The sequence below is a fragment of the Neolamprologus brichardi genome, chromosome 7 (assembly GCF_056152115.1).
Source record: "Neolamprologus brichardi isolate AB-2024 chromosome 7, ASM5615211v1, whole genome shotgun sequence".
Lineage (NCBI taxonomy): Eukaryota > Metazoa > Chordata > Actinopteri > Cichliformes > Cichlidae > Neolamprologus > Neolamprologus brichardi.
The window spans coordinates 36690358-36706353 of NC_142110.1; the positions used below are offsets into that span (position 1 = coordinate 36690358).

At 40.0% G+C, this 15996-nt stretch overlaps 1 protein-coding gene across 1 annotated transcript in view; it reads left to right on the forward strand.

Moving 5' to 3' along the window:
- Positions 1-15996, forward strand: part of LOC148102128 (NACHT, LRR and PYD domains-containing protein 3-like) — a 32454-nt gene that overhangs the window by 14417 nt on the left and 2041 nt on the right. The window contains exons 7-10 of the mRNA XM_087843542.1: positions 693-866; positions 1080-1253; positions 1429-1602; positions 9358-9531. Coding sequence (XP_087699668.1) covers positions 693-866; positions 1080-1253; positions 1429-1602; positions 9358-9531 — 696 coding nt within the window. The remainder of the gene's footprint in view (positions 1-692; positions 867-1079; positions 1254-1428; positions 1603-9357; positions 9532-15996) is intronic.

The window sequence follows — 15996 nt, forward strand, 5'->3', positions numbered from 1 at the left end:
TGCCTCTAAGGTCGTGTTTCTTGTCAGTAACCATATGTAACTGTAAGGCTTCCATAACCAGTGTTACCACAGAATTACATTGGGTTCACTCTGGGTCCTCTACAGTTTCCTCCCACTGTCCACAGACATGGAGTTAGGTTACCTGGTGATCTAAACTTCATGCAGGTGTGAGTGAGACTGGTTGTCTGTACATCTGTGGGCTTAGTGGAAGAGACTGGATGGATCTCTGCTTTGTCTTTGATATATCCTGACAGCAAACATTCTCCATGAAGTCTGCATTTCAGCTCATCTCCTTTATGCGCACCTTTAACAGGAAGAGTTTTATACAGCTAGTGTTTAAAATCCAGTGTTCTTGACAATACACAGGTAATGAGCATAATGATTATTGAATTAGTGAAATTTTCTAAAATAGTTGTTTTAGTTAATATTGTATGATAGTGTACACAGAATTGTTAGCTCAGTAGGTAGAGTGGTCGCCCCAAGATCATAAGTTCAGGGGTTGATTCCACCGAATAGCTACCTTGTGGTAAACCTGTGCAATTACCATCAAGATACCAATCATGTGCACTGGATTGGTAGCACTCATAGGTTTAAAATAACATTTTTAAAAAAGGTTCAACATATAAACAAATTTGATTTGATCACATATATTGTTTGTTTTTTTGTTTTGTTTTTTTCCCTTTCTCTCTCAGACTGAGCAGCTGTAACGTCTCAGAGGAAGGCTGTGAAAATTTGTTGTCAGTCGTCAGCTCCCAGACCTGTAGTTTGAGAGAGCTGGACCTGAGTACCAACAGCCTGAAGGCTTCAGCAGTTAAGCTTCTGTCTGCTGCAGTGGAGAGTCCACACGCCAAACTGAATGTTCTGAGGTCAGATCGATTTGTATTCTGTTTAGTTCTGTTTGTTTTTGTGTTTGATGTTTGTTTTTGTTTATATCTTTATCCAGTTATCCTTGTTTCATAGCATTTTTATTCATTTCCAAGTTAAAGTGAAGTTTTACTAACCTGCTCAGCACAAGACAATAAGCTATTGCACCCTGATTACACTTTAACAACAATCTTTATTCATGTTTTTATCTTCAGACTTAACATCTGTGAACTCTCAGAGGAAAACTGTGAAGCTCTGTCCTCAGTTCTCAGCTCACAGTCCTCTAGTCTGACAGAGCTGTACCTGAGTATCAGAAAGCTGCAGGATTCAGGAGTGAAGCTTCTGTCTGCTGGACTAAAACGTTTAAACTGTAAACTGAATACTCTGAGGTCAGATCAGAAAACATTTTGTTTTTAAATTATTAAGTAAAGTTCATCCATATGATGTTGTATCTTAGTATGTTTATGTTTCCTTTAAAAATAGAAAGTCAAGATTTAATGTTGTGAAATGTATTAACAAACTCTACATGAGTATTTCTTGTTTAGACTGTCTTTTACTTTTCAGACTGAGTGGCTGTAACCTGTCAGAGAGAAGCTGTGAAGCTCTTTCCTCAGTCCTCAGCTCCCAGTCCTCCAGTCTGAGAGTGCTGGACCTGAGTAACTCTGACCTGCAGGATTCAGGAGTGAAGCTTCTGTCTGCTGGACTAAAGAGTTCAAAGTGTGCAGTGGAAACTCTCAGGTCAGGATTCAAACTTTTCAACAGATGATCATTTGAAATGGGATTTATATTATTGTATAAACAGGTAACTTTTATACAGCTGTCAAGTGAACTTTTATTCACATTTGAGTGGATAACTGGACTGGATAAAGTTGTTATAGACATGTCTTTGTTTATTTAAAAAAGTACTTCATGTACTGCCTAATTTAAAGATTTAGGCTCCTTTGGGCCCATAATATATATATTTGATTTCTTTAGGAATAAAATTAGGAGGATATTGGCGACTACAGATTTGTTCGCTGTTTGTTTTTTATTCACTGTACTTACTTAATTTTAAAAGCTGATTTCTCAAAATGAGATGTTTATCTTTTCTTCTACAACACTTGGAGCCACCAAATCTTCTTGATTGATTTATTCATTACAGTTTGATTTAAAGAATATTAGACTCGTAACATAATAAATATATTAATTTCACTTCTTGAGAGAAAAAGAGGGATGACTGGGTGAGCTCCAGTGGTTCATCACAGCAGAGAGAGCGGCACACTGGGCTGCAAATGATCACAGTAGTAATAGCCATATTTTGAAAAAAAAAGGCAGTCTTACCCTGTAGATAATACAGGGTTCTGGTGCCGATGTAGGGGAAGGGACTCGCCCGGTACTAGCTAAATACTACTAACTACCTCATCCAGATGTCTTCCCTACTAACCCTGATAAGAAGTAACTGCAGTAGCCTTATAGGTCAAATCAGTTTCACCTGTTAAAGGTAGCTCCACTATTAATGGTGTCACTTGTTATTTCTGGGATGAGTTTAGTAGCCTGAACAGCTGCTTAAAGGAAAGGTTATTTTTATTATTATTATTTAATTATTAAGTCCGGGGTAACCTGCAAGAGCTGTTTGCACAAAGAATAATACTCAGACTTTTAGGTTTTATAATTTTACACAAGGTTTAAAAGTGAATGTCCACAATTGAATTGCAGAAATTGTTATTGAGCTAATATTGATGTAGTTGTTATCTTTGGTAAGGAGAGGCTGGAGGAAGAATGAGCACAGTCAGGCCTAAAGATGCTCTTAATAATAATAATGGATTGCATTTATATAGCGCTTTTCGAGACCCTCAAAGACCCTTTACAATCCCACTATTCATTCACTCTCACATTCACACACTGGTGGAGGTAAGCTACAGTTCAATTCAATTCAATTCAATTCAATTTTATTTATATAGCGCCAAATCACAACAAAAGTCACCTCAAGGCGCTTCATAGATACAGAGAAAAACCCAACAATCATATGACCCCCTATGAGCAAGCACTTTGGCGACAGTGGGAAGGAAAAACTCCCTTTTAACAGGAAGAAACCTCCGGCAGAACCAGGCTCAGGGAGGGGCGGCCATCTGCTGCGACCGGTTGGGGTGAGAGAAGGAAGACAGGATAAAAGACATGCTGTGGAAGAGAGACAGAGGTTGATAACAGATATGATTCAACACAGAGAGGTCTGTTAATACATAGTGAGCGAAAAAGGTGACTGGAAAGGAAAAACTCAATGCATCATGGGAATCCCCCGGCAGCCTACATCTATTGCAGCATAACTAAGGGAGGATTCAGGGTCACCTGGTCCAGCCCTAACTATATGCTTTAGCAAAAAGGAAAGTTTTAAGCCTAATCTTAAAAGTAGAGATAGTGTCTGTCTCCCGAATCCAAACTGGAAGCTGGTTCCACAGAAGAGCGGCCTGAAAACTGAAGGCTCTGCCTCCCATTCTACTTTTAAATACTCTAGGAACAACAAGTAGGCCTGCAGAGCGAGAGCGAAGTGCTCTAATAGGGTGATATGGTACTACAAGGTCATTAAGATAAGATGGGGCCTGATTATTTAAGACCTTGTATGTGAGGAGCAGGATTTTGAATTCAATTCTGGATTTAACAGGAAGCCAATGAAGGGAAGCCAAAACAGGAGAAATATGCTCTCTCTTTCTAGTCCCTGTCAGTACTCTTGCTGCAGCATTTTGGATTAGCTGAAGGCTTTTCAGTGAGTTTTTTGGACATCCTGATAATAATGAATTACAGTAGTCCAGCCTGGAAGTAATAAATGCATGAACTAGTTTTTCAGCGTCACTCTGAGACAGAATAATTCTAATTTTAGAGATGTTGCGCAAATGGAAGAACGCAGTCTTACATATTTGTTTAATATGTGCGTTGAAGGACATATCCTGGTCAAAAATGACTCCAAGGTTCCTCACAGTGTTACTGGAGGCCAAGGTAATGCCGTCCAGAGTAAGAATCTGGTTAGATACCATATTTCTAAGCTTTTCAGCGCCGAGTACAATGACCTCAGTTTTATCTGAGTTAAGAAGCAGAAAGTTAGTGGCCATCCAGGTCTTTATGTCTTTAAGACATTCCTGCAGTTTAACTAATTGGTGTGTGTTATCTGGCTTCATGGACAGATAGAGCTGGGTGTCATCTGCATAGCAGTGAAAATGTATGCTATGTCTTCTAATGATGCTGCCTAAGGGAAGCATGTATAATGTAAACAGAATTGGTCCTAGCACTGAACCCTGTGGAACTCCATAATTAACCTCAGTGTGTGAAGAGGACTCTCCATTTACATGCACAAATTGGAGTCTATTAGATAGATATGATACAAACCACTGCAGTGCAGTACCTGTAATACCTACAGCATGTTCTAATCGCTCTAATAGGATATTATGGTCAACAGTATCGAATGCTGCACTAAGGTCTAGCAGGACAAGCACAGAGATGAGTCCACTGTCAGAGGCCATAAGAAGATCATTTGTAACCTTCACTAAAGCTGTTTCTGTGCTGTGATGAACTCTGAAACCTGACTGAAACTCTTCAAATAAACCATTCCTCTGCAGATGATCTGTTAGCTGTTTGACAACTACTCTTTCAAGGATGTTTGATATGAAAGGAAGGTTGGAGATTGGCCTATAATTAGCTAAGACTGCTGGGTCTAGAGATGGCTTTTTGAGTAAAGGTTTAACTGCAGCCACCTTGAAGGCCTGTGGTACATAGCCGATTATTAGAGATAGGTTGATCATATATAAGATCGAAGAATTAATCAATGGCAGGACTTCTTTGAGCAGTTTTGTAGGAATGGGGTCTAAAAGACACGTTGATGGTTTGGAGGAAGTAATTATTGAAGTTAACTCAGAAAGATCGATTGGAGAAAAAGAGTCTAACTTAACATCAATGGTACTAAGAGTAGCTGTAGATAATATTACATCTGTGGGATGATTATTGGTAATTTTTTCTCTAATGATAAAAATTTTATTTGTGAAGAAGTTCATGAAGTCATCACTAGTTAACGTTAAAGGGATGTTTGGCTCAAAAGAGCTCTGACTTTTTGTCAGCCTGGCTACAGTGCTGAAGAGAAACCTGGGGTTGTTCTTATTTTCTTCAATCAGTGACGAATAGTAAGATGTTCTGGCTTTGCGGAGGGCTTTCTTATAAAGCAACAAACTATTTCTCCAGGCTAAATGATGATCCTCTAAATTTGTGACACGCCATTTCCTCCCCAGATTACGAGTCATCTGCTTTAGGGTACGTGTTTGAGAATTATACCACGGGGTCAGGTACTTCTGATTAGAGACCTTAGTTTTCACTGGAGCTACAGTATCCAGAGTCGTACGTAGTGAGGAGGTGAAATTATTAACAAGATAATCGACCTCTGTTGGGGTAGCGTTCAGATAGCTGCTCTGCTCTGTGTTGGTACAGGGCATTGACGATGATAACAGTGGCTGGATTATATTCTTAAACTTAGTTACAGCGCTTTCAGAAAGACATCTACTTTGATAAAGTCCACTCTCCACTGCTGCGTAATCAATTATTGTAAATGTAAATGTTATCAAGAAATGATCAGGCAGGAGAGGGTTTTCAGGAAACACTGTTAAATGTTCAGTTTCTATGCCGTATGTTAAAACAAGATCTAGAGTGTGATTAAAGTGGTGGGTGGGTTCTTTTACATTTTGAGAGAAACCAATTGAGTCTAACAACAGATTAAATGCCATGTTGAGGCTGTCATTTTTAGCATCAACATGGATGTTAAAATCACCCACAATAATTATTTTATCTGAGCTCAGAACTAAATTAGATATAAAGTCTGAGAAATCAGACAGAAACTCTGTGTAAGGCCCAGGTGGACGATAGATGATAACAAGTAAGACTGGTTTCTGAGTTTCACAGCTGGGGTGGACAATGTTAAGCATCAGGCTTTCAAATGAATTAAAAGTCTGTCTTGGTCTTTCATTAATTAATAGACTGGTGTGAAAAATTGCTGCCACACCTCCCCCTCGACCTGTGCTTCGCGATTTCTGGTAGTTAGAATGACTCGGGGGTGTTGATTCATTTAAACTAACATAATCATCCTGCTGCAACCAGGTTTCTGTAAGGCAGAGTAAATCAATTTGTTGATCAATTATTAAGTCATGTACTAACAGAGACTTGGAGGAGAGAGACCTAATATTTAATAATCCACATTTCACTGTTTTACTCTCTGGTTCAGATGTGGATACTGTATTGTTCTTTCTTTGTAAATGTTTAAGTTGTTTGTTGCTGGTTTTTAGTTTTTTTTTTTTGTCTTTTTGGAAGCTGACACAGTCTCTATGGAGATGGGTTTTTGGGGGGGTAGCAGGAGGAGAGAAGCTGCAGAGAGGCGTGTAAGACTGCAACTCTGCTTCCTGGTCCCAACTCTGGATAGTCATATTTTGAGGGGTTTAATAAATTTGTCCATAAGCGGTAGGTTAGGTCTTGCCCAAGGACAAAACGACCAAGAAAGAGAGAGCTGGCTCATCAGATCAACAAGCTCATCTTGTAACCTACTGGTTCGCTGGTCAGCACACCAGCTGACTAGCGAACCGGCTAACTAGCACACTGGCTAACTAGCACACCAGCTAACTAGCACACCGGCTAACTAGCAGATCAGCTAACTAGCAGATCAGCTAACTAGCAGACCAGCTAACGGCAGCCACAAGCTGAAGGACGATTAAATGTAGTGGAGATATCAGGGATGACACTGGTGTGTCCTATTCACTTTTTAGCACTCCGGTCACTCTGGTGTGTCAGCCAGAACACCACTGAAGGCCAAATGATCCCAGCGTGTGGAATAAGGAGCTTAAAGTTTGGATTGAGGCACTTTATTCTTTCACTGATTGATTCTTGCGGCTGTGATCACGTGTGTGGTTTCTTACAAAAACGAAGTACACAATACAAATACATGACAAATAAGATAAATAGATAAGTTACATATGACGTATGTACATATATGTACGTACATATATGTACGTACATATATGTACATACGTCAGTATAGCTAATATAGCCATATATAAGGACAAAGATCACAGTACTATAATGTAGTAATGTTAAACACAAAGGTGTATATCTACATAAATATATCCTATCAGTGATCAGGGTACTGTAGTATACTTCTACTACATAAACTATAGAAACTAAATGGCATTAGTGTGACTTTAAGTTACCATCAGTACATACGAACTGATGGTAGTTGTACAAAATAAAGGCATTGCAATTATTGTGAAGGGCTTCTGGTTAAACTAAGATCAGCTGATTACCTCATAACAAATTGTTTGCTATAGAACGCAGCTCCCACTCTTCATTAATATCATGTACTGTAACTCCCAAGTTACCATGGTTACCCAGCCACGCCCAGTAGTCTCCAGAGAGACCAACAGCTGGTGCACGTTGTAACACCGTGGCTTTCGTAGTCTCTCCTTTTTCTACAGCTCATGTGTTCTTCTTGTGATGCTGCGTCTTGAGGGAGGCTCATACATGCCGTCATTTGTTGATCCTAAGAACGTTCCTCAGACCGACTTCTTCAACAACAACAATAATCGGCCTGAAGTTTGTAGCTATCCAATTCACTGTGGCGTTTGTTAGCTTGTCTTTCTTTGGTTTACCTATACTCCGCCCACAAGCTGATCCTACGTAGTTTGCCCAAGCCTCCATTCCTCTGTTTGTGTGGGTGGTTTGTTTGCTGCCATCAACAGGGTGTAAGGCATTTAAGTGATACTTCAGACATGAAGTACTCCGCTGATAAAAAACTCAACTTTGCTTCCAGATATCTTTAGTTGTATTAACACTGCCCTCTGGAATAATTAGACTTTGGTGACAAACTGATGTGATCTCCATTTTTTCTTTGTTGGTCTGTGGGCGAGTGTCAGAACTGAATGTACTGAGTAACATGTAGAGTTTAAATATGTGTCAGTTCCAGTTTTAGAGCTCTAAAGTGCAGCTATCATTAGGGGTGGGTTTTTATAATCGATTTATCGATTAAAATCGATTCTGGCTTGGATTATGTAAAATCGATTCATTAAAATCCTGAATCGATTTTTTAATATAAATTTATTTTGCCCGAAATGCCAGAATCTCAGGTGAAATCTCAAAAAATTTCAACAACCACCAAACAGCTAAAACAGTAAATGAGAGCAGGAACACGGATTCTGCACAAAGACTTAAACACACAGCGCAGCCCGCGGATCAGAATCAGTTAGATGTCGAATTTCTCACAGTCGGGGCTGAAAGCCGACAGCCCGCTGATTCTGATCTGTCGGCGGGTCTGCGCTTTGTGTTCACGCCCTTTATGCGCTGATTCTAAAGCTGTTAGTTTGATGTCTCTCCAAACAATATTGACCGAACCAGCAGCAAAAGAGGATCCAAACTACGCTTCACAAAAACATCGTCATGTATTCACTCTTACTTTTACTGTTTTGCTTCGACCACGATGCACAGCTCTCTCTCTCTCTCTCTGTACGGTTTTCTGCATTATTCGCTTGCTTGTTACGCACAAGTCTACCGTTGTTTACAGCGCTATCGGCCGACTTTTTTTTTCTGTTTTATATACTTCCGAAAAGAAAAGCTAATTTCTGCCATTCAATGCTGAACAAATTTAAACTTTTTAAAATTATGCAAAATGCAAAATGCTTAGCCGTGTCTCTAATAAAACCGCTGTAACTTCAGAGGTAATGTTCATATGTTGATTAATGGTTTTCTTTCGTTTTTGATGTACTGCAGAATATTTTTATAAAATCCCAGGCCAGGAAAAATCACCTTCATGTGTTTCTGTGTTTTATCTTCAGCTACTTTGACACAAAGGCCTCTGCTGTGACGCTTGCACCTTTGATAAAGTCTTGCGTGTGTCAGCTTCCTTTTTATAGATACAAAAATATGTAAACGTACTAATCTGAATTATAATATTTCTGACTGTCAAAATTTCCCATATTCAAATCGAAGTGAATCGAATCAATCGAATTAAATCGAATCGTGGATCGAATCGATTCTGGACCTTGTGAATCGGAATTGAATCGATTCTAAAAATCAGTGACGATACCCAGCCCTAGCTATCATGTTAGGAATAGACAGTAACACTGAGCACACTTAGATCAAATCTTTATCCAGTTCATCTGTAGGCCGAGCTCAGTCCATCCATTTAGTGAAATGATGTTTAAAGGTCTTCTTGTTCTGTGAGCGTGCACAGATCCTGAAGCAGAAAGCCTGGGTTAACAGAGAAATGATCATCACTGTGATGATGCTCATTATCTCTGACTGGGATTTGAGGTTTTATCAAAGCAGCAAACACAAAGAAAGCCTGGCTTTGTTGGACTGGGTGTGGAAGCAGCTCCCAGTTTGAGTTCAGGAGACAGACACCCTCTCTACTTTGAAGATCAGCTTTAATCAGCTTCTATCCCTTAGTTATGCTGCCATAGAGATGGATAACAGACAGATTGTTGTTTTGTGTGTCTGCAGTCTGTCAGGCTGTCTGATCACGGAGGAAAGCTGTACTTCTCTGGCCTCAGCTCTAAGCTCCAAACCCTCCCATCTGAGAGAGCTGGACCTGAGCTACAATCATCCAGGGGTGTCAGGAATAAAGCTGTTGTCGGCTGGACTGAAGGATCCAGGCTGGAGACTGGACACTCTCAGGTATGGAGATAATGTCTGATAGAGGAGGTAGAGCTGGAAACATTTCCTGTGTCCTTCACTCACTTCCTGTTTGTTTCCTGCAGATGAGACATGAACAATCACACATGCAGGAATATTTTCAGGGACAGACACACTAGTCTTCCCTGATAGTACATGGATATTTATGTAGGGGGTTTCCAAGGAGTCTGTTTGCAGGAACTTTAATGATAACTGATAAGTCATGTTGAGAGTTTCATTAAAAGTAGACCTACAGTTAGGTCCATAAATATTTGGACAGAGACAACATTTTTTAACTTTACATACACTTTATTAGGTCACAGGTGTACCTGAGATAGTGGTCACAGTGTACCTAATAAAGTGTCAGCCATATGTATGTTTCCCATGCTGTATGTCCACAGTCACAGTGACAGTCAGTGACACTGACAGAAGCAAGGCTGTGAATCATTTCAGTCTGTGTGTGTGACAAAGCAGCTAACATTTGGAAATGGAAGATTAAATAATGACAAACTCTACATTCACAGCTGAGTTCACAATAAATTTGTTCTTAAGTGCACATTTAGAAGCTAATGCTAATACTGTTTTCCCTTTGCTTTCTACAACTTGAGCAGCTATTCCTAAGTAGGCCACTTTGCTCTGCTAAGGATTTGTGTGACCATGATGGAAACTCTGATAAGCTAATGCTGCTAAGCTAAAGCTGTTTATGGGCCCTGTTAGAATCAATATTTCATTCTCATTCTGTTGTTTGAGAACAATATTAACATTTCACATCATTATAACACAAGAGAAAAGGGTATTAGCGTTAGCTACTAATGCTTATTCACTTCAAATTAGCTTTAGCTGCTAATGGGAGACTACTTAGCATAAACCCTTCACATCGTTAGATTGCAAGGGAAAAGAGTCACTTATGGCAGCCTATTTAGCATTAACGTCACATCATTATAACACAAGAGAAAAGGGTATTAGCATTAGCTACTAGTGCTTATTGACCTCAAATTACGTTTAGCTTCTAATGGCAGCCTACTTAGCATTAACTCCTCACTTCGTTGTTACCCAACGGAAAAGAGTATTAGTATTAGCTACTATCATTTTTAATAAGTAAGGGAAAACAGTATTAGCAGTAGCGCATAATGCTAATTCACAACAACGTAGTATTAGTTAATAAGGGCAGCCTACTTAGCATTAACTGCTCACTAATATAATGCTAATTCACATCAAATTAGCATTAACTGCTCACTAATATAATGCTAATTCACATCAAATTAGCATTAGCTGCTCAAGTTGTTATAAGGAAAGAGAAAACGGTATTAACATTAGCTGCTAATAATTATTCACCCCTAATTAGAGTTAGCCCTTAATGGCAGCTTACTTAGCATTAACTCCTGACATCGTTGTAATTCAGGGGAAAAGAGTTACCATTATCGGATAATGCCAATTCACATCAAATTAGCATTAGTTAATAACGGTAGACTTTGTATCATTAGCTGCTGTCGTTCTTACAAAGCAAACAATGTGAGCATTAGCTGTTAATGCTTTTTCATCTAAAATTAGAATTAGCCACTAATGGTGTATTGTTAAAAAGTAAGAAAAAACATTGTTAGCATAAGCGGATAATGCTAATTCACCTCAAATTAGTATTAGCTAATAACGGCACCTGTTTAGCATTAGCTGGTCACATTGTTATAAGGCAATACAATATGATATTAGCATTAGCTGCCAATTTCTATTTATCTAAAATTAGCTTTAGCGACTAATGGCAGTCTACTTAACATTAACTCCTCACTAATACAATGCTAATTCACATCAAATTAGCATTAGCTGCTAACATCAGACTATTTAGCACTAGCTGCTCACATTATTAAAAGGGAAGGGAAAAGTGTTAGCATTACCCGATAATGCTAACAAACTCGCATCAAATTAGCATTACCTAATAACGGCAACCTACTTAGCATTAGCTGGTCACATTGTTATAAAGCAAGAAAATATGGTATTAGCATTAGCTACCAATTCCTATTCAGCTAAAATTAGCATTACCTGCTAATGGCAGTCTACTTAGCATTAACTCTTCACTAATGTAATGCTAATTCACATCAAATTAGCTTTAGCTATAGCATTAGCTGTTAGCATCAACCTACCTAGCACTAGCTGCTCAAATTGTTAAAAGGGAAGAGAAAACGATATTAGCATTAGCTGGTAATAATTATTCACACCTAATTAGAATTAGCCGCTAATGGCAGCATACTTAGCATTAACTCCTCACATCGTTATAATGCAAATGATGCTAACTTGCATTAAATTAGATTGCTGTTATTAGCTAATGCTATTTAGCAGTATCTGCTCACATTGTTATAAAGCAAAGAAAAAAACGATATGAGCATTAGGTTCTAATGCGTATTTGCCTTAAATTAGACGTTGGTGCTAATGGTGGCCTACTTAGCATTAGCAGCTCAAATGTTGTAATGGTAAGGAAAAGAGTGTTAGCATTAGCCGTTCACATTGTTATAAAGTTAAGGGAAATAGTGTTAGCATTAGCTACTCACATTGTTGAAAAGTAAGTGTTAGCATTAGTGCATAATTCTAATTCACATCAAATTAGCATTAGTTAATAATGGCAGCCTATTTAGCATTAGCAGATAATGTTGACTTTGCCCCACTGGAAAAGTTAAGAACTAAAGATTTAGGAGTGTTTCTCGATAGCTTTTTCTCATTTGAGAAACAAATAAATTCTGTTATTAAAACCAGCTGTAAGGTTTATATTGTTGATTGTCATTTATGCTTAGAAATATTTACTCATATATGCTTAGAGTTCTATAATCGATTGCATGATGATAGAGGTTTGATCCTCAGTAGTCTGTAAAGACTCTGTGTGCCTTCCAGAGTGCTCTGGCATGCACACACCTCTTGGGGCCATGAGAGAGGTCGTACCCTCTCTTACTGATTTATGGTGTAGGACAGGGGTCTCAAACTCAATTTAGCTGGGGGCCGCTGCAGGCAGAGTCTGGGTGAGGCTGGGCCGCATTAGGTTTTCCACAAGAAAGGCATGGTTAAAAAATTCCAATCTTCTCAAATCTCTTTATTTTTATTTTTTAACACAAAATATAAAAAATAAATAAACAAATTAAGAATTAATAAGAAAATAAATCAATCTGTAATACATAAATAAAATAATAATAAGATATTTTTAGTCAGTGAACTTGTGTGTTTTTTTCAGTCTTCTATATCTGCTGTATTTAGATTGAAATGTCTGTATTAACAGTTCTATAACCTTCTTCTGAACATGAATGGAACACTGTAGAAAATGAACTGTTCTTCTGAACATGGCTTCTCTCGCCTACTCCTTGCTGCTAGAGACCTGGCAGCGTTTCCTCTCGCATAGCCGAGCCAGATTTGGCCTGAGGGAGGAAGCAGTTGCGACCCTCAGTATGTCTTGAAGATGATCATCCGTAAGTCTGGACCTGTACTTGGACTTATTGAAGTTCAAAGTGGAGAAGAGCTTTTCGCACAAGTATGTGCTACCAAAAAGGCACATGGTCCGCTTGAACATTCGGGAAAGCCGAGGGAAACTAGGGCTCAATTCTCTCAAAAATTGTCCAAGCTTGTCTGCTTTTCCACTCACCTCCCTGAACTTTGCTTTGAGTTCAGAGTTGCACTGCAGCTCAATGAGCTATATTTGAAGCACAGAAGGGGCATCTTGCACATCAAAGGAGAAGGGGTCAGCAAAAATTTGAAAGGTGGCTCTGTGTGTCTTGAAGTCAGCAAATCTGTGATCAAATTCCTCCTGTAGCCTCAAAATGACATCAACATACTTGTCAGCACTGAATGTTGTGCCTGCATCCACGAGTGCCTTGCATGCTGGGAAATGGCAAAGGTTTGTCTGAGAGAGCTGAGCTTTCCAGAGCGCAAGTTTTGTGGAGAATGCTCTCACGTTGTCATAGGCAGCACTGACAAGTTGCCCCTGGCCTTGTAACGTCTTGTTCAGTACATTAAGCTCATGTGTTATATCAACAAGAAAAGCTAAGTCCATGAGCCATTTGGGATCAGTTAGCACAGGAACACTAACTCCATCCTTCTCCATGAAGGCTTCACTTCTGCTCTCAACTCAAAAAGTCTCTTTAATACATTTCCCCTGCTGAGCCAACGTACCTCAGTGAAGTCGAGCACATCCCCATATTCTGACTCCATTTCCTCTAAAAAAGCACAGAACCTTCGGTGCTTTAAGCCCCTGGATCTGATTTGGTTGATGCATTTCACAACAATAGACATCACATTGTCAAACTTCAGGCATTTGCTGCAAAGGACCTGCTGATGGATAATGCAGTGCAGAGCAATGGCCTCCTCCACACCTTCCTCTTCCAGTTTTTTTTGAACAAGTGCCACCAGTCCATTTTTACTCCCTGTCATTGATGGCGCTCCATCTATTGTTATTCCAACAAACCTCTTCCATGGCAAACCAACATTCTCAATGGCATCACACAGCTTGTAAATATCTGCTGAGCGGTGGTCTGGCCATGCATTGGAATTACTGTGAGCAGCTCCTCCATCACTTCAAAACTGTCATCAACACCACGGACATACATTGGGAGCTGGGCAGTGTCGGTGATGTCTGTGGTCTCATCAAGAGCGACTGAGTATCCACTGAAACATTTGGCTTTCTCACACAGTTGGTCATAAATGTCACTTGACAGGTCAGAAATGCGATTTGCTGCGGTGTTGGCAGAAAGGCTGATGTTGCTAAACTGACCTTTCTTTCCCGGACAGACTATATTTGCAGCCTGCAATATGCACTTTTAGACAAATTCACCTTCTGTGAATGGCTTCCCTGCTTTAGCAATCATCTCACTAACCACGTGGCTTCGACTGCTGCATTATTCTCTTTGGTTGCTTTCTTGGAGAAATCTTGCTGCCTCAGTAGATCTGTTTTAAGACTGGCAACCCGGTTCGCTCTCTCATCTCCCTGGTATTTTGCATCCACCTCAGCATGTCTAGTTGTGTAATGACGTTTCAAATTGTATTCCTTGTGCACCGCAACTTTCTCTGTGCAAATAAGACAGGTCGGGGTGCCCCTGTGCTCAACAAAGAAATATTGCATTTCCCACTTTTCCTGAAATTGTCGGTGCTCATCACCAACCTTTCTCTTCACCGCAGGCTTTGAAAAAGACATGTTTGGGGCTGTGTAACATTTATAATTCTACTTGGTGTCACTGTCGCATTGAAGTTTCAATCAAGCGTTTAGCCGACGGACGGGGAACGTCTCAACGCGTAGAGAACGTCATTTCTGCTTCTTTTTCTTGCAACCGTAGCACGGCGATCAGCAGATAAAAAGCCGGTAGCAGTCTCCTTTGTTTTTACGCTCGATGTTCATGTCTTTCATGATGACACGAACACCGTGGCGTTTGCAGATGGTAGAAAGTACAGGGATAGCGAGCGCAAAAAAGGCGACTGCTCACGGCGCCGGGCTGTTGTTACAGGAGAAAGAAGCGGAAATGACACCGTGACATATAACAAATAACATCACCTGTTTCTGATGTTAGTTGTTTTGACTGCTTTTACATTATATTGAAATATATGTAATGTTCATGTATGCTGCAATGCAAACGGAGTGATGCAAATAAAAAACATCGACCCACAAATTACGGTGCGACCCTATAATTAGTCCGGGTTACCGGGGACTGTTATTGCCGATGAACAGGTGTCGCTATGTGACTGCAGACTAAATTGGGCTGCATTGAGTTCATTACTTTTCTTTTATCCCGCCGCCTACACATCACTTTGAGTTAATATGAGATCTCTCTCTGTGAAAAAATAACTAAAACTCCCACTGACGTGTGTATAAATCTATATACGTATAATGTCCTGCTGGGCAGCAACTTAAAAAAACCAACTTTTTCTGAAGTGTTGTGAACGCAGCGCGCTGGGGCGAATGTCCGTGTTTGCCCAATAGAAAGGAGGAAGCCAGCCAGGCACAGAAAAGAAAGAAACACTCCAGGGCAACGCTGCTGTAACTTTTACTCATTGAGAAATGTTTCCCTGCTTGCATCAAGCCCGGCTGGTGTCCCCTGAGATCCATATCCCACCCTGATTGGTGGGTTAATTCAGCTCCGCACACAACACTGTAAAGTGTCATACATTATCAAACTAACATTAAATTTTCATATTAAGGTGGGGCCAAAAACTATCGTCCTGCGGGCCGCAATTGGCCCACGGGCCGCGAGTTTGAGACCCCTGGTGTAGGAGGACACCTACTCTGTGTCTGGTTAAGTATAAGAGCCCTTTGTTAGGGGGACCACTGGACTCTTAGCACCAGCTTTGGGGTCACAGGGTCACATCTGGAACACACACACACACACACACACACCTACACTATGCACAGACTGGTACTCTTTGTTCATACCTGTGTAAGACGTCACATGTTAATGAACTTATGCATATTCATGTAACCTCAATAAAGAGCAGTGTTACGAGGGAGCA